The 19,896-nt window shown below is 38.3% G+C and overlaps 1 protein-coding gene across 2 annotated transcripts in view; it reads left to right on the top strand.

Moving 5' to 3' along the window:
- Vapa (VAMP associated protein A) overlaps positions 1-18,310 on the top strand; it is a 36,812-nt gene extending 18,502 nt beyond the window's left edge. The window contains exons 2-7 of one of the 2 annotated variants that reach the window (XM_031368602.1): positions 2,990-3,142; positions 4,448-4,551; positions 5,412-5,492; positions 10,673-10,795; positions 15,748-15,921; positions 17,529-18,310. In XM_031368602.1, the coding sequence (XP_031224462.1) occupies positions 2,990-3,142; positions 4,448-4,551; positions 5,412-5,492; positions 10,673-10,795; positions 15,748-15,921; positions 17,529-17,687 (794 nt within the window). In that variant the 3' untranslated portion in view covers positions 17,688-18,310. The remainder of the gene's footprint in view (positions 1-2,989; positions 3,143-4,447; positions 4,552-5,411; positions 5,493-10,672; positions 10,796-15,747; positions 15,922-17,528) is intronic. The other variant, XM_031368603.1, reaches the window with a different exon arrangement.
- Positions 18,311-19,896: the final 1,586 nt, after the last annotated feature.

Here is a 19,896-nt window from a genome sequence, read left to right as displayed (position 1 = left end):
ACCATTGTGGTCCCACAAAGCCCTGTCTTGAAAAAAAACAGACATAGACTAGTGAACAGTGTAGCTAGACAACACATTTTGGTTGGAATTAGTGTTAGAATAAAACCTCATAGAATGATGTTCAGGAAGAAAAGAGCTTGGAAGAGTTGGGTCTTTCAGTCCTCGCAAAGAATGTATTTCCTCAGCCAGTGACGTGATTTCCTCTCATTGCGGGCACATCTTAAAGATTTTATTGCTTCCCAGTAGGGTCCGTCACTCCAGGCAGTGGGGACATTCAAGACCCAAGTTATAGCAGCTTGAGTTCAGTAGGATAGGAATACGGTTATTCTGTGGGACTGCCCTAGCATTGCAGAATATTTACCATCCTGTATGCCTCACTCTTACTGGTGGACCGTTCAGCTGTAATGCCAAGGGAAAATATTTCATGTTTTTATTTGAGATTATGTTTGCAGTTTTTAGCACCTTTTGTTTATATAACCTCTTTTTTCCTGAGAGATGAAAAACGTGTGTGTGGGGGGGTTACTTGGGTGATAACAGCTCCCATAACAGTTGTATTAGCTTTTATGAATTCAGTGCTAAAGATTTGTGGATAATGCCTATGCATGCTTTCCCAAAGAATTCTGTGGCTTAAAAATGGGGACCAGATGTTTCTTTGAACTAAGCAGCAGTCTTTGTTAGCCATAAAATTTGCCTACTTTATTCACTGTTACCAATACTCTTCAATCTTCCATTCTAACAAGAAACAGTGGGCTCGGACTCAGGCTTGCTTAGAGGGATCCAGTGGAAGAAACAATCTCCAGTGTACTTTTTAGGTGTTTTGTAGGATTTATGACATTCTTTTTTCATAAGGTTAGTGTGTCTAAGTATTTTGTTATGGAGAGATCCTTTTTCCTTTTAAAGATTTATTTATTATTATACATAAGTATACTGTAGCTGTCTTTAGACACTCCAGAGAGGGCATCAGATCTCATTACGGATGGTTGTGAGCCACCATACGGTTGCTGGGATTTGAACTAGGGACCTTCGGGAGAGCAGTCAGTGCTCTTAACCACTGAGCTATCTCACCAGCCCTATCTTTGCATTTCTGTATTTATAATATATAATAATCCTTGTTGGCTAATACATTAAGTACTCTTTAGAACACATAATTCTTAGGTGTTTGATTAAAATGTCATAGTTATTTTTAAAGTTTTGCAGGCTGGTCAGAAGGGTCAGTTGTAAAGGCTGCCGCACTGAAGCTCTCAGTTCTGTCAGGACTTAGGGCCCTGAAACCATTAAGGAGGGGCTCCTTGTCTCACCTGCTTCAAATGTATTTATTTCTACCCTTACGCTGTGTGTATGGGAGGGAAGTGGACAGGCTTGGGGGAGGGGAATCCTCCCTCTTATCTTGGTTAGTTATGTTATAGGGATGTTAAGCAAAGGGGTAAGCTCGTCTACAGAACAAATGACACAAGCCCTCCTCAACTAAGCAATCGGTGTTTGTTTGTTTTTTTGAGACAAGATTTCTCTGTGTAGCCCTGGCTGTCCTGGAACTCACTCTGTAGACCAGGCTGGACTTTTAACTTAGAAATCTGCCTGCCTCTGCCTCCCAAGTGCTGGGATTAAAGGCCTGCGCCACCACCACCCGGCTGCAAGCAGTGTTTATATTTCCCGACTTTTGTGAAGCAGTTTTTTTTCTTATGTTAGGCATAAGGCACATGCAGCCTATCTTTACTTAGAAAGTCTTTGTCTCAGACAGTCTGCCAGCACTCAAACTTTATTGTACATAGCTGGTGAATTTTCTAAATCCAGATTCCAAAATATGACTGTTGCAGAGTTTTAAAAGCCATAATTTTTTTTATGATTCAAACAGCTCTCTGGTTCAGGAGCTGGCAGGCAGGCTTTTGAAGATGGTTCAGTCCTTTGAACCCACATGGTAGGAGAGCGTTGATCCTGACAGTGCGTGCATGTAGACAGTCTAAGTAACAACAAATGAGTGAATGAAAGGTTAGCAGACATAGGAAGGCTTTGTACGGCCTTTTCCTTCAGGCCTCGTGCCTTAGCCTCCCTCTTTGCTGCTGGTGGTTAAATGTGGGACTGTAACCACACTACAGTCTCCTTAGTGTTCTAGTTTACATCAGTACTGCCACTCCTTTGACAAATAAAAAGCAAAAGCATAAAGTAGAATTTAAGTAGACCATTAACAATTAAAATGCCTTCAAAATCAATAAATTCTTGCTGTGTAGACTATACTGTAAAATCTGTTTTGGCTTTTCAGACAAAACCAAATAGATTTATCTTTACATCTCACAGCCCACTTAAAAACAAAAACCAAAAAAACTAAGAATGTACTGGTTAAGTAGAGCTGGGTTAGCTTTTTGAATTCGTTTTGTTAAGTACATAACTAAAGCTTTTAGACAACACTTTGTATTTCAATAGACCATATGACATACTACTCATAAGTACTTAACACATATGCGTGGATGGATTGAATGAATTGAGACACGAGTACTGTTGGGTTTTAATTTTGTAGATAGCTTGTAAACGTAAAGATTAGCACTGGTGAAGACCGCTGGGGAACTCTCAGTCACGTGATGCGGTGTGACCATGCTACATTGAATACAACTTTTGGCTGATAAGGTGGCTCCTTGGATGGAGATACTTGTTGTTAAGCCTGAGGACGGAGTTGGGTTTCTGGACCCCACATAACGAAAGGAGAACACCAATTCTAAAAAGTTGTCTTCCAGTCTCCACATAGGTACTGTGACATGCACATGTTCATATGTGCAACACACAAACATGATAAATAAATGTAACCAAAATTAAAGAACTAAAATCTTGGTTATTTTATGGATGAAATCACCAAAAGTTGAAAAAAAGAGACAATTCTTGTTTTCTGTAGAAGAGTGGGATTGATTATATATTAATATTATTATATTAATTTAATCTTGAATTATGCATTTATTGTGAATCTAGTTAATTTTCTCTCCCTCTGCCCCTTATCTTTCAGGCCCCTTCACAGATGTAGTCACTACAAATCTTAAATTGCAAAATCCATCGGATAGAAAAGTATGTTTCAAAGTGAAGACTACGGCACCTCGCCGGTACTGTGTGCGGCCCAACAGTGGAATTATTGACCCGGGGTCAATTGTGACTGTTTCAGGTAGCAGCCATGTCCTAGACTTTTGCAGTTTTGAGTATTGACATTTCACGACTGTTTAGTGTTTTTATCTGTTTGTTATTTGGCTTCAGTTTTTGTTTAAAGGTGTTCCTTGGATATCTTACTGTACAAACATTTTACTGAAACTTTCCCACTCTCAGCTTATGTAGAAGTGTATATTTAGTTGTCCATTTGAAACTTCATCTATATTTCCATAGCTTTCCACAGTTGTCTTTGGAATGGCACTGTTTGTGATTAAATCATGTTCTGTGCATCTACAGAAGTGTTTTGAGTCTTAAACTTAAAAAATGTGTGCCTGTTTTGGGCCTACTTATAAAATCAGATGAGTTTTTATTCCTTCCGGTGTAAATGCCAGCAGTGTCTTGTCCCTTGTACATTCCCTCCACATACATCACATATACTTGCTGTGGGATCTGCTGGTGCCATCCAAATGTTCGTCCTTTCTCAGACAGCCTTTCCAAAGAGACAGTACTGCTTAGCATGTGCCACAGGCGGCACTGACAGCATGTGTGGCTGACTCCATGTAACTTTAACTTGTGGGAGAACCTCTCTGCACTCACAGAATTTATTGCTCCTTTTTAAAAGTAATAGTTCTCAACTCCTGCATTTGTTAATTACAAAGGGAACAGGAAAAACAAATAATGCCATTACAGATCATGGAGTTAGAAATTTGTTTATTAAAATACTCGGGGACCCAGATGATACTCCTAAATTTTAAGATAACTACAGCTTTTATTTTCAAGCTTATAGAATATTAAAATAGCAAGTTATTTAAGGCCCAGTGGGACAATTTAGAAGTAGAACCTGACTGTAAATGTATCCCATATACATTCTTAGTAATTACTGATTTGTTGTTTATGATCTCATTTTGGATTTATGTAACAAATTTAGCATGCCAATTGAACTGGAGCCTGAAAACTTGGTATAGGCTACTCAGGTCTGGAGATGTAAAAGTGAATGCTATTGGGATCTGGGAATAAAATTTAAATACCGAGGAGTTAGGATTTCCTTTGTTTTCTTAAAATTAGATTTAAACAAATGAATACATTCTGAGTAATTGTCTAAAATCCAGTTTTAAAATGAGTTATATTAAATGTCTCAGTTATCTTAATTAAAATCAACACAGTGAATTTAATAATGATTGAAAGTTATAAAGTTGCTTGTGCATCTTGAGAATAATACATTTGAGGTTTTTGAACCCATCTTGATATTCATTAAATTTGTGTGTTAGTGTGGTGGTGATAAATAGGATGTGATTGTAGATGATAATGTGCTTTCTCTCTTTAGTAATGCTGCAGCCCTTTGATTATGATCCAAATGAGAAGAGTAAACATAAGTTCATGGTACAGACAATTTTTGCTCCACCAAACATTTCAGATATGGAAGCTGTGGTAAGTATAGAAGTTGTACAGAAATTATTTTTGGAGATGTAGTATAAACTTTGTTTTGTTTAGCTCTCAACAATCCTTATTTTCTTGCCAAAAATTAAATACCAGATCAAAATTAAAATTTAAACAATTAAAAAGATCTTGTTCTTTGACTTTTTTTTTTTTATTTTTAAAGACACCATTCTGCCTGTTCTGGAACTTTGTAGACCAGGCTGACCTTGAACCTACAGAGATCCTCTTGCCTCTGCCTCTTCCATCGCTGGGATTGAAGGTGTGCACCACCCACCATGCCTAAAATACTGTTCCTTAGAAACCATTTAGAAATGCTGACGTGAAGAAGAAAGCCGTGCGCATTGCTGATGCCGCTGTGCTTTCGATCACATTCTTGTTTTATGGTGGGATCAGAGGACAGCGTGTGGGGCTGGCCTCCCATTCTACCCTACAGGTTCCTAGGGTGGGCTCAGGCCACCAGTGTGGCAGCGGTGCCTTTCCCCACTGAGCCTTCTCATGGGCCCAATGCCAGTGTAGCTTTAATTGATGGTGACACTGGTACATGATTGTAGGCGGTCTGCAGTCAGCCCAGGCTTCAGCTGTCCCTGTAGGTGAGACCTGCTTGCCACAGTGTGCTCCCTTTTCTTATCTTTGAATTGTTGTTTTCTAGATTTTGTTGTTGTTGTTAAATTTCTGGGAATGCTCTCAAATTTTGACAACTGAAATCACGTCTCTCTCTTGTCTTTTTTTTTTTTTTTAAGGATAAGACATGCATAAATAAACTAAAATTTAGAACTTCTTTTTGGGTAACTATCAACATAATTTATTCTTAGAATAAATTATATTAATTTGTTTTATTTTTTCTTTTTTAGTGGAAAGAGGCAAAACCTGATGAATTAATGGATTCTAAATTGAGATGTGTGTTTGAAATGCCAAGTGAAAATGATAAGCTGGTAAGTAAGAAGTATCAGGTAATTGATGACCAGCTTTTGATTTTGGACTTGGTGTGGCTGGTCATTTTATGAGATTTAAGTTTTAAAAAGCTGGATAATGCTATTTCCATTTTATGATATTTTGCTTGCCTAAGAAGAAATAAATATGGTACATTAGGTCCAAATTTCAATGTGGGAAGAATTTCTGGGAATGCTTTCATTTTGACAACTTAAATTATGTCTTCTTCTTTCTTTCTTTTTTCTTCTTTCTCTCTTTTCTTTTTCTTAAAAAATAAGACACTCAAACATAGATACAACTACAAAAATAAGAACTTCTTTTTGGGTAACTATCAGCATTCTTGGAATAAAAGACATCATTTACAGGAATAAGATTTTTTTCTTCCCCCAGCTTAGCCTTTGACAAATATTTTGCATATTTTTGTTTTTTGATCAAAATCAATTTTATTTTAGTAAATAGTTGTTTATTGATTAGCATTAAGCAACTACATTTTGGGGGGGGGGCGCTGAAGGAGATACTCAGCAGATTTATAATAGCAGATCAGTGGCCTGAGGTCTATATGGTGGGTATAGATACCTTGTCTCAGTTTTCTTTCTGATTTGTAAAGTTAAAAAAATTTTTTTTTAAGGAATTTTATTTTATGCATATGGTTGTTTTGCCTTCAAGTGTGTCTGTGCGTGTCTGGTATTCTCGGAGAGCAGAGAGGGCATAGGTTTCTCTGGAGTAGGAGTTATTGCCATGGGAATATGGAACACCAGGTCTTATGGAAGAGTAGCCATCTCTCCAAACCCAAGGATATTTACTTTTTCCTATGGTTTGTAGGAAGGACTATAAAACATTTTGTGTGGGTTGAAGTATAGTTGATACAGTTTGGTTGTATAGTCTGATGGATCTTGCTTTGATCTGGTAACTGGTAACTTGTTTGCTCTGTTCAGAAGTAAATTGTATGTTTCTTAATAAGGAAGCTGAAATAAACATGCTCTTGAATGTTACCTAGATGCTGACCAATAACTCAAGTTTTCAACACCTCCTTTTAAAGCGAATCTGAGCCATAATTGCCGAGAGTAAAAAGTGCATTGTTTATACTTTTATATATTAATTTTCCTTTTCTTTTGTGTTGGCTCCAAAGATGTTAATAGCCTCCATTGCTTTTTGTATTTAACCACAACAAATAATAATTTTATCTGGATTGACATTATTGTAAAAGTCATTTTGGGATGCTATTTCAATAATAATAATAGTTGTTGTTGTTGTTGTATTTTGAGACAGGGTTTCTCTGTATATCCCTGGCTGTCCTGGAACTCATTCTGTAGATCAGGCTGGCCTTGAACTCAGAAATCCGCCTGCCTCTGCCTCACACATGCTGGGATTAAAGGCGTGCGCCACCACTGTTGTTATTACTACTACTACTTTTGGTTTTTGAGACAGGGTTTCTCTGTGTAAGTAACCCTTGGAACTTAGTCTATAGACCAGGCTGGCCTGTAATGCAGAACTGCATTGCTTCTGTCTCCTAAGTGCTGGAGTACCACCAGGCTTAGTTACTGCATTATTTTTCTTAGGTTGGTTTATTAGAAGGCTTTTCAAGTTGGTTCTTAGCACTTTAACCCAAGTAATCATTAATGACCTTTATGTTTTTATGTTTTTATTACATATTAGTTACTCATAATAGATTTCATTGTTATATTTTCATATATGTACATAGTCTGTTTTGATCATGTTCATCTCCCAGTGTCTTTCTTTTTCCTTCTGCCCACTCTTGAATTTTCTGACTGGCCCTACTGCTATTTAGATGCTTTTTTGGTTAAGGCAGTCACAAGAGAATTGTTCCTTTTGTTTACATGGCTTTGTCCACCTCACTAGTGAAGAGAAATACCTCTTTCCATCAGCAGTAAGCAAGTGTGGATCTTCAGGATGGGGCGGGCTCCATGAGCTCTCTTGCATCCTTCTGTGACAGGGTTTTGTGGTGCTTCTGTGTAGATAGTTGCAGCTGCTGTTAGTTGAAGACTGCCACATTTGTGTCCTGCTGCAAAATCAGAGTGGCACACGTGCCTCCCCTTCTTCAAGCATTTACATTTTTCCACTTTCCCTACTTTTTCCTGGAGCTGTGGAGGGTATGCTGTCTGTGTCTTGTTTATGGTTTGACATCTGACAGTCATAGTGATCAATATGTTGACCAGCTAGGAGTCTCTGCAGTCACCACTGACTTAAGAACTTCCTTAAAAACAGTATTTTAAGTGTATGCATATTTGGCCTTCATGTTTGTCTGTATACTATGTGTATACTTTGGTACCCACAGAGTCCAGAAGAGGGGTTTCACTTCTGGAACTGGAGTTAGAGGTCGTTGTGAGCTACCATGGGGTGGGTGCTGGGGCTCTCACTTAGATCTATAGGAAGGTCAGCCAGTGTTCTTAAGCTCTGAGCCATCTCTCCAGCTCATTTCGAACTTTTTAATGTAATGTGGCCAGGAGTTTTCTAGGCTCAGACTTATTAAATCATTTCTTAAACACTGGAAGTGTGGCATTGGCTGCTTATGTCTATAGTCCCAGTACTTTGGAAGCAGGAGGATTGCTGTGAGTTCCAGGTCAGCTTGTGCTACAGAGTCGTTAGGCTTTTTCTTACAAAAGCAAACAAAACTCTGGGTTCTTTAGTCAGAGAAGGATTCAGAATGACAGCGACTTCTAAGACTGCAATAGATCCTTTTGTAGAACTCCTGAAGTACTGTGTGACATCAGTGTAGAAATAGTTTGTAGCTCTCATGGTCCTTAGCCTTGCTGCTAAATTTTGTTTTGTTTTGTCATTGTTTAGAAGATGGTCTGCCTCTATCCCAGGATGGTCCATAACTCACTGTATGTATGTATGTATGTATGTATGTATGTATGTATGTATGTATGCATGCATGCATAGACTGTCCTCAGACTTGTACAGTCTCCCTGTCTTGGCACCATGAGTGGATGTAGTGGATAGGAGGCAGGTTTAGCATATGACGCCCTGAGTTAGATGACAGTACCACCTAAATTCTGTGGTGGAGGCACACTGGCCTGTTATCCCAGCTACTCCAGAGGTGGAAACTTGGAATGTTCTGAAAATTACTTTTGGAAGCATGGTTCTCTCTTCAAGCTCATTTTTCTGCTGGTACACACCTGCAGAGTCTAGAAGAAATCTCTGTAGAATTTCACCTTTTCTTTTCTAATTATACCTTTAATTTTACATTGTGAACTAATTACCAGAATCATTCTCATTAATAACCATCATTAATAACTATCACTTTGAATAGCTCCTAGATTTTCATGCCACAGTTACTTGAGAGCCATGAGTCTTTTGATGTATTTAACTTAGAAAACTTACTGAAAGCATTTCACAGTGGCTATTGCAGCTCTTGGCACTTTGTCTTTCAGTGTGTTGGAGACAAGTCTAGGTGAACTTGATTTACTGTTTGTTTAACTACTCCACCCATGCCCTTACTCTTCTGCCCTACTTTGTATTCTGGTACCTGAAAGAAATAATCGGGCATTTCAATTAAATATGCTTGTTACACTACACTTGCTCTGGAGGATCTTGATCTTTTTCGGTATCTTATTTGTTGTTTTGTGTTCATGGCTACTGGAAGCAGTAAGTAAGGGGAAACATGGCATTTTGTGATTTCTTGGAATTTTAGGGAGGTCCTTTAAATTAAAAAGATCGAGGTTTTAGGATCATATCACAAGGCAACAAGGAGTCTGCTTAAGAAAGCATAGTGTCTTGTTCTGTTGTATTTGAATTACCAATAGATCATGGATATTTTTGTGAAATAGCTCTAAAATACATGGATTGTAATCAGGGTGAACAAGGGAACCCTGGAAGTTTCAACACAGTTATAAAGGAGACACTGTTAAGTTTTCTAGACAGCAAAAATAAAATCGTGCCGTTGCTGAGCATAGTCACACGCATTGTCGCTTTTGAGTGCTAGGTATGGCAGGTGTTTGCCTGGATACCGAGCTGTTTACTGGGAGCGCTGACCACTGGAGAGCCTTTCAGGTACTTAGCATAAAGTGTTGACTCTAGCAAAAAGTGAAGGTCTGTAAAATTTAGCTCCTTTTAGTTATTGTTTGCTTTAGATTATGAAATACTCAGTGTCCAGTTACTGGTGGTTTTTATTTTATTTTGTTTTTGCTTTTCTGAGGCAGGGCCTCTTATGTAATTCTGGCTGTCCTGGAGCTCGCTCTGGTAGAGCAGACTGGCCTTGAACTCACTGAGATCTTTCTGCCTCTGCCTTTTTCTAGTGCTGGTATTAAAGGTGTGTGCTGGTAGTGTTTTTTAAGGATGGAGTGAGGCTTTTTGATAGAATTCAGTATGAATTCGGTATGAACTGCTTGACATTTTCCAGATTAATAAGTATAGTATACTTATGTATTGACCTCTATATAACATCTGATAGTAATATATTTTCTGCAAAAACTAATTTGCTTTAATGATGCCAATGGGGTTGATTGGAACAGGGGTTCAAGAACCCTTTTATAAAGGCATCTTATATTTCAAACTACATGCTATTTTTATTAAAACAGAATAGGGGATGTCTGTTGAATTCATTATTTTGTGCCAAAATTAATTATTTTGAGTTACTAATTTTTAACTATTAAGAGAATTTGAAAGGTAAGTAGAGAACTGTGGAATTATGATAGGCTATCCAAAATATTTTATGAATGTTTTTGAGTTTTTAATTGACTTGGTGTGTTTGGGGGTTAACAGGGTCCTGGGCATAAAAGAGGCTTACATGTATCATTACCATTTTTAACCCTAATGTGAAAATGTTCATGTTAAGTGTTATCAAAGGTAAGAGAATATGAAGTTAAGTATTTTTCAGGTAATGACACGTATTACTTTTTTTAAGCCATAGAACTAGAGGTAGAAGTAAGTATTCTTTAGGGCAGTATGAACTTTGTATACATTTAATTAATATACATGCATTTAATAAATGAAGGTATGCAATTAGGACGTACCTACTTTTGTGTAGAAATATTTATGAAAAGTTAGTTCAGAAATGGTCTTTTTGCTTTGATGTTCTGATTCTGATGCATTACTTATTTTTATAGAATATGTTACATGAATGTTTTACAAGCTTAAGCTATTTCTTGTAGTCATTCCCAGTATACAGGAGAAATCAGTTTGGTATGAATCTGAGAATATTTTTCCCATGCTACCTCAGGGTAAAACTCCACCAGGGACTGCTTCAACTGTCACTTCCATGAGCAGCATCAGCAGTACAGTTGCAACACCTGGCAGTTATCACTTGAAGAATGATCCCAGGGAACTAAAAGAGATGAAGCAGGTTTGTCATAGGAGCTAACAGAAGTAGGAGTCTACTAGTGTTAGTAAGATAATGTAGATACCTGCACAGATACGTAATACTGAGTACATTAATAAATAGTTAGAATTCATTGTTTTGGAGAGGGTCTTACATAGCCCAGGTTGATCTCAGCTCAGAATATAGCCAAGGATGACCTGAACTCCTTATATTCCTGCCTGCCCATGCAGAGGTTGAGACCTGGTTCTGTGCTGGGGATAGACCCAGGGCTTCCTGAATTCAAGCACTCTGCCGAGCTTCTCCAGCCACAGGAAGAAAGTGTTAAACTGTATTTAAAATTTACAAGGAGAACTGAAAAGTCTGCATACAATTCTGTCCTAAAGCATTAATGAGTAGAATCACAGTGTTGAACATGAGTGTGAACAGAGTTAAGGTGATGTAGTTTTTCCTGTGAATGAGATTTAGAAAACAAATGCTGAAAATTGAGTCTTGTGTGAATTAACATCACAGATACATAGTAATAAAGGTGACAAGCTCTGCTTTTCCACACGCATCTGTGCTTGTAGAAAAGAAAAATAAGATTGTTTATTTTGTTGTCAAATTTAAATATTATAATGTCATTGTTAACTTGTAATGCCCTGGGATTAAAAAAAGTGACTAAAAATAAGGTCATAATTAATATAACAAGGTAATATAATGCATGTATATACTTGGATACTAATAGGGTTAGGGTAACTGAGTTTGTTGGTGGAATGGGTTTTGTATAATTCTTTTTAGAATTTATTACTTACTGGAAAGTTCCAAAATGCAATAATTAATAGTTAAGTGTTATAGGTTTTTATACTTTGACTTGGCTTAGAAGAGGGTATGCTTTGTATATTTTTAATTTAATTTTATGTGTGTGGGTGTTCCGCTTACATTTATGTGTGTATACCACATGTGTCTTGTACTACTGGAGGTCAGAAGAGGACATTAGATGCCCTGGAACTAGAGTTGACAGATGGTTGTGAACTGCCATGTAGGTGCTGGGAATCATACAAGTGATAAGATTGCCCTTTCGTTCCCCTCTTGGAGCTTCATCACGGGTCTTCTAGAAGAGCAGCCAGTGTTCTTCACTATTTCTAGCTCTCTAATAAGGCTTTAAGATACCTAGCACTAGGGAGGCAGAGGCAAGCAGAGCTCTGTGAGTTCAGGGCTAGCTTGGCCCATATAGCTAGTTTCAGGCTAGCTGGGTTACGTACTGAAAGCCTATCTCAAACAAATAAACAAACAAAACAAATGAAAACCAGACTTTTTAAAATCTAAATGTCTAATTCTGTTTGGCTTTATAATTTGGAATTACTTTTGATGACCATGGGCCTAGAGAAATCTTCCATTTGCTGTTAGGGTAGAAAGAAAAAAAATTAAGGGAGACTTGGTTTTTGACTATTCCAATTCATAGATTAAAACTTTAATTCTGGCAGTGTAGACATAGTTTTTGCCTTCAGCTGTACACTATCTTAATGTATGACATCCTTTACTCACAGTAGTGATCAGCATGTCCTTTAGCTCCTCTCAGAGCTTCATTGCAAATACTTACTCTGCCATAGGTTTCCCTTCTCCTTTCTGTGTCTAGTCCCTAACTCCTTGCTATTTGCCCCTACAAAGTTACTGAAAGTGAAATCCTTATGGGACTGCTGCAGTTAGACAACAGAGTATAAAATAGTGGGAAGTGTATAACAAACTGGCTTATCTTGACACGCTGCTGTAGCTTATTGTAACTTGTGTTAAAGCATGATGTTACTCTTGTTGGTAAGAGTCACGCACGGCATGTTGAATCTGTTTATTTGGTTGATCCGTGGTCCTAAAAACAGTCTCCTCTTTCTGGGTCAATCCTGAAGTAACTTTAAAAGGAGCAAGCTGGCTTCCTGCAGGCAAACTCACTAATGGTGGCCCATCACAAGTGTTTCCATAGTCACCTGTTTAGTGTTCCCACAGAAGACTCAGCCTTCACTCTTGCTCTCCAGCTAAGCCAGGTTGGTTGTTTACACACATCTATAAGTTAGTTTTTTTTTTCCATCTGCTATGAATTGTGAATGAGCTAAAAATTCCACATAGTAGCTGCCCATCAGACTTCTAACAAAAGTGAAATGTTGAGTGATTTTGATAGTCCTAGAATGGAATATTTAACAAGATATTGTGCCACTTTAAATAATTAAAAGATACATAAAGCAGAATGCATGCCTGTATAGTTACATGAATGCTTGCTTTTTTATTTCGTCCTGGATGATAATTGAACCAAGGGCCTTACACATTGTATAAAATGCATATGGAAATATGCAGGAGGATCATATGAATAGGAGTTTGCTTGGTTAATGATACAGCAAGAATGGTCACGATACAATTTTGTGTGTGTGCGTGTGTTTTGTTTGGTTGGGTTTTTTTTCCGAGACAGGGTTTCTCTGTGTAGCCCTCGCTGTCCTGGAACTCACTCTGTAGATCAGGCTGGCCTCAAACTCAGAAATCCATCTGCCTCTGCCTCCCAAGTGCTGGGATTAAAGGCATGTGCCACCACTGCCTGGTGTGTGTGTGTGTGTGTGTGTGTGTGTGTGTGTGTGTGTGTGTGTGTGTGTGTGTCTGTGTCTGTCCGTCTGTCTTTATAGTCCTGGTTGTACTGGAACTTACTATGTACACCAGGCTGGCCTTGAATTCACAGAGATCCTCCTATCTCTGGCATACCCAGCATATTTTTTTTTTAAGAATTTAATTTTTTTATTTTTAAAATCATTAACATTATTTACTAGCTTCATGTAATTTTGTAGTAAGCATGTGGCTAACACTGATTTTTCTCCCAGTTTTTTGCTCCTGTACTGGAGGTTGAGCCTAGGACCTTCTACACATGAGACAGATCTTCTGCATAGTACTTTCTTCATTCTTAAGCACAGTGTAAGGACTCTATTTGCCTGTTTTTTTATTTTTTTTTTTTAAGATTTATTTATTTACTTTATGTGTATGAGTACACTGTAGCTGTACAGATGACCGTGAGCTATCGTGTGTGACTGCTGGGAATTGAAGTCAGGATGGCCCCGCTCTCTCCGGCCCCGCTCTCTCCGGCCCCGCTTGCTCAGGTGTAATTCACTGTAGCTGTCTTCAGACACACCAGAAGAAGGTGTCAGATCTCATTACGGGTGGTTGTGAGCCACCATGTGGTTGCTGGGATCCGAACCCAGGACCTTCAGAAGAAGAGCAGTTAGTGCTCTTACCCGCTGAGCCATCTCGCCAGTCCCTGTTTGCCTGTTGTTAAGTGTTCTCTCTTTGCAGATGGACGTGTCATGTCTTTTTTTTTTTTTTTAATCAAGTTTAATTGTGCAGGATGGGATTTGAAAAATCAATTTGAAGTGAGTTTAATTATTGTGAAGAAAAAAACTCAAAAATGTTAGCAAAATATGAAGTAAAGGTTTCTCTTTTAGAGATGGGTTTGGTTGGGCATTTGGGAGACGATGATGAAGAACAAGCATGTCAGTGAGAGGCGCAGCCAGCCCCGTAACTTCTAGCTGGAAAGACTTGCTTGCAGGTCAAATGAGTAGTTAAGCTTTGTGCACTAGAACACCTTGTTGCTCTTAAAGTACTGGCCCAGGCAGCTGCAGGAGAACTTGATTGTGGCTCACAGTTGGAGGGCACAGTCCAGTCTGGGCAGCTGGTTGTCAGGCTGCATCTGCAGGCCGGAAGCAGTGAGGAGTGCTGGTGCTCACCTCCTGGTGGCTTGTCCCACTTTACTTAATACAGAGTTTCCAGCTGTGCCGAGAGGTTTGTTTACAGTCCTGGGTGATTCTGGATCTGTCCCATTGTAGCCCATTGGCTTCCAGAACGATTATGTACAACCTCTAATAATCTTGGTATATAAGTGTTACTTTGGGATGTCATAAAATTTACTTTGGGATGTCAAAAATACCTTGATTTGTGATGATTACCTGGATTAAAGCTTGCCTTTTATAATTTTAATTTTGTGGTTAATAGCAAATCCAAGGTCTCCTGCTTTCTATCAAATGTTATATTGACTTAACCTCTCAAGCCTTCTAAAAATTAACAATTAAAAATCTAAATTGAAAAGGATAACTTTATATTGATACTGTTACTGTATATGGTGGCATCACGTTGGATTTTAAGGATACTGGAACAGTTTAGAACACAGGCTTAGAAAATAATGTTGGTGTTGCCACGGGTGTCCAAGTGTTTAGGGTGTTGGAAGAATTTGGACCTTAACAGTTCTGGGAGTTGTCTTAACCTGCTCCTAAATAGAATATCACAATGAGTCAGTTTAAATAATCATTTGTATTTAATAGCAAGGATGGCTTCCCATTGTAGCGATTTTTCTTTTTATTGTTTCCCTTTCAATGTTTGTATCTTCTTCATTCCTTTTATCCCTTTAATAGACATTAGATTGTTTTTGGCTGTATATAGGTAGTTACACATTTATTGGAATGATTATGAGGTTGTCTCTGTACCTTCCAATTCCTAAAACCTCATTTGACTGCAGAGTCAGACTATTAAAAATGACCTGGAGCTTGTCATTCAGCATATTTCCCTTAACTGACTGTTCTTGGCCAAAGTGTGTGTCTAGGGGTAAATAATTAATTAAGAGAAGTAGTGAATCTTCTTTCATTTGAAATTGTTTGCTTTTGAAATTCTGGAGTAAAGAATGTAAATATAAGTTGTTATGGTATCTTTTAAGTGTTATGTTAAGGTAAGTACCGAGGATGTAGGAGTAGAAGTAGGCTGCTTATTTTGATTAACTGCTGGTATTTATTGACATGCTCCACTGAAAATTGTCTACAGATGATCATATTTGCTACTTAATAAATCTTAATTAGTTGAAACTCGTCATATTTTCATGACATTTTTAGGAAAGAAAGATGTAGAACTTAGATTTTTTTTTTTACTAGTTAAAAATCCATACATTTTTTTGGTTAAAGATTCCCAATATCTTTGAAATACAGAATGATATGGAACCTAGCAAAGCTGTCCCACTGAATGCAGCCAAACAAGACGGACCCCTGCCCAAACCACATAGTGTCTCGCTCAACGATACAGAGACAAGGAAGCTGATGGAAGAGTGCAAGCGACTTCAGGGAGAGATGATGAAGCTCTCAGAAGAAAACCGACACCTGAGAGTAAGTTTTCTGGGTTGGAAAGGAGGTAATTGGAATGAAGGTGCAAGGAATGTGTTAATATATTTAACTCGTTTGATTGTTCTTATTACTTGGAGCTAATTAGTGTAAGATTAAAGAAATGAAGTTTCTGAAAGCCTAGTAATAGAAATAAAATGGTCAGGTATATTTTAGTTAGTGTTAGGATATTTTTTTCAGGAGCTGGAGAGATGGCTCAATGGTTAAGAGCACTGACTACTCTTCTAGAGGTCCTGAGTTCAAATTCCACCAACCATGTGGTGGCTCACAACCATCTATAATGGAATCCAATGTTCTCTTCTGTTATGTCTGAAGACTACATCAGTGAACTTCTTTTAAAAAAAGATTTTTTTTTTGACATTTGATAGGATTATATTCCTGATAAACCCATTGGAAAGTGAAGATATCCCTAGTTGAAAATGCACTCAATACACAACACCTTTCGAATGTCCTCCCTAGCTTACCACATTAGCACTGCTAATCAGCAGCAGAGTGCTGGGCCTCTCCTGAGAGGATCATAGCACATGTCCCTAGCCCAGGGAAGATGAGGATTCAGAGGGCAACGGATGATGATCTGTATCCCTTCACACTCCTAATGTCAAAGATATTACACCAGAACAGTAAATTGAACCCTAATGAAGCTGGAGATGCCGTGTAAGTGGTTGGGAATGGTGGTGTGAGCATAAAATAGTTTATATTGAGGTAGTAAAAATTCTCTAGTTTCCTAGGTTTTATAAACAGCACCCGATAAAAGCCAGCCATATAGTTAAGAGGTATCTGTAATTTTCCCAGGACCATGTGACATACTGTCATAACAACCACCTGCTTTGAGAAACTGTTGCCTTACTAGGAGAAGCCAGGGCAAAGTCACATCTAAAAATCATAGGACTATCAGAAATGTAGACTTTGTGTTAAGTAGGGGGCAGCTCATTCTTTTACATGGAGTAAATAAGGTACTTTAGCACGTAGAAGCAATTTCCAGTCTAGGCAGGAGCTTAGAGAGGGGTTCCTGTATGTAGTCTACATTGCATACAGTCTGTGCTCCATGATGACCCTTTTATATATATCCCTTGTGTTTGTTTTGCACATACTAAGACTATGAAAATGATGCTTCACCCTACAATACGCTGCCTTTCTCTAAATCTTGTAATATATTATCTACCTCAAATACTTGTGTGTCTGCCATGTGGATTTTCAAGTTTTATTGAGTCAGTAAACCTGCTGTATAGATGTGCTATTGATAGTTTCTGGCTGATGGCTGTAGCTAATCCAAAATGCCATAGGGCTTATTGGAAGTAAGCTTACATGTTTTATAGGAATAAATTTCTCAATTTCAGTTTTAAAAGTCATTGTTATTGAGGTGTAATTTACATCACATGAATGCACTAATTTTGGTTGTTTTGGCAGATTTATAGAATTATTCAGCCATCACTTTAATACAGTTTTAGAATTTTTCCTAATTCGACAGGTTTCCAAGGTAGATGGGAATTTATTCCTAGCCATGCACATCTTCTGACCTGCTTTATGAACTGTGAGCTTCGCTGCTCACCTGTGTGTGCGGTTTAAACATCTTGGTTTTGTGTGTTCCCCAGGATGAAGGCCTAAGGCTCAGAAAGATAGCACATTCGGATAAACCTGGATCCACCCCAGCTGTGTCCTTCAGAGAGAACGTTACCAGTCCTCTTCCTTCTCTTCTGGTTGTAATTGCGGCCATTTTCATTGGGTTCTTTCTAGGGAAGTTCATCTTGTAGAGTGAAGCATGCACAGTGCTGTTTCTTTTTTCTCTCGACCAGAAAAAGATTTGTTTACCTACCATTTCATTGGTAGTGTGGCCGCGGTCACCATGGCCACGGCCACCATTTTTTTTTGTGTGTGTACAGCGTCATATAGGCTTTGCCTTTAATGATCTCTTACGGTTAGAAAACAATAAAAACAAACTGTTCGGCTACTGGACAAATTGTATATTATCAGATCATCACTAGCAGATGTCAGTTGCACATTCAGTCCTTTATGAAATTCATAAATAAAGAATTGTTCTTTCTTTGTGGTTTTAATAAGAGTTCAAGAATTGTTCAGTCTTGTAAATGTTATTTTAATAATCCCTTTAAATTTTATCTGTTGCTGTTACCTCTTGAAATATGATTTATTTAGATTGCTAATCCCACTCATTCAGGAAATGCCAAGAGGTTTTCTGTGGGGGAAATGGTGCCTCTTACTGTGTAAATTTTCTCCTTTACCTTTGCTAATATCATGGCAGAATTTTTCTTATCCCTTGTGAGGCAGTTTGTTGACTGAGTTTTTCATCCTTACAATCCTGTCCCATGGTATTTAACATAAAAAAAAAATAAAACTGTTAACAGATTCTTGCTCGATAGCTTGTTTGTGTTTGTCATGTCATTTGTGCTGGGTTGGGTGGGATGAGCCACGACGTTGACTCTGTAGTGAACTTTGTTGGGCCTTATTGATTTGTTTGCTTTGCTTTGCTTTTTCAAGATAGGGCTTCTCTGGGTAGCCTTGGCAATCCTGGAACTCACTCTGTAGACCAGGCTGGCCTTGGACTCAGAAATCCACCTGCCTCTGTCTTCTGAGCGCTAGGATTAAAGGTGTGTGCCACTGCTACCCACCCAGCGAAATTTGACTTTATAGTGAGTACTTTTCTTTTGTATGAAACTCTTCCCAGTCCTTGATTATTTGTAATTTAAAGTCTTCATTCTGTTTTAAGAAGTGACAAGATTTTAAGCCAACATAGGTATTTGGAACACATTAATTAAAACATTTGGAAATGTAAAGGTACTGTAATCTTGAGTTTCGTGTATGCCAGCTGACTGTACCATGTTCAGTTGATTCCAGTTTTTTTTCTTTTTTAAACTGTCTTCTCAAGGAAGGCTTAATTGTCCTGTATTTTAAATACTTGGTGTACTAAAGAGTTCTGCTTTTTAATGTATTTCTTAGTAGCTGCAAAGAACTGGTTTTTCTGTTATGGAAATTAGTGGTACTTTGTGGACCTTGGGTATTTAGTTTTTGAAGAACAAATCAGTGTTAGGCATGTGAAAATTACAGTACTGGTTACGTGTGCCTGGTGCTTCCCTGGAGTCTTATGCCTCAATTTAGACCACTTGTACTGAGATGAACTTAGAAGCAGAAAGTATGCTTTCAGCTGAGAATATAGTACATACAAGTGATTGTGTGTTGTCAAAACTAGGTGTTCGTTTTGTGAGAATTGGACTCTGTTGGGGAAGAAACTGGGTTATAGGGCTTACTGTGCATGACGTGTGTTACAGGTGTGCACAGGTGTGTTGTCAGGCCTCTGGATTGTCTTTAATTTCTCAGATTATATGTAATACATTGTTATTCCCTGATGACTTTTATAAGACTTCTTGTGTACCAGTTACTGAAAAAGCCAGCCGACCAAACCAGAAGTGATGCTTGCTCCTGCATGGGTGATGCTGTTTGCATTACTGCTGCAGTAAGCTCTCTCCCCAAAGCTGAAAGAGCATGAGAAAATCTTACATTTTTATCCTCTAAGTGTAGAATCAGCAGCTCCTTCTTTGGTCTAAAGTTCTTTATAAAATCAAGCAATGGTGATAAGTTCAAACTTGATATTTCTTACACCCCCCCCTTTTTTTTTTAAAGAAAATTTCAAAAAGAAAAATCCCATTTTATAGAAATGTTCCCTGCAGTTCAGTTCTGTTTCTCAGCCCCTTTGTTTTGTAGGGGAGGAGTCAGGCCTTACACGGGCTGAGGAAAACTTTTCACGGGCTGGTAGACGCAGTTAGAGCTTCCTGATTATAGCTGTAAAAAGTAAGGCATTTGAGTTTGGTAAACAGCTGAAGTAAGAACCCAGTTCCTCTAAAGGCTTGAGGCCGCCAGTCGCACCTACTGTTTGTCTTCTCTGATGTGTGTGCATTCTTGTTCTGGCTGCAGTGTCCGTGGGACGGCTGTAAAGCACATTGTATTTTT

The sequence above is a fragment of the Mastomys coucha genome, unplaced genomic scaffold, assembly GCF_008632895.1.
Source record: "Mastomys coucha isolate ucsf_1 unplaced genomic scaffold, UCSF_Mcou_1 pScaffold14, whole genome shotgun sequence".
NCBI lineage: Eukaryota > Metazoa > Chordata > Mammalia > Rodentia > Muridae > Mastomys > Mastomys coucha.
This window is presented reverse-complemented; position numbering and strand designations above follow the sequence as displayed.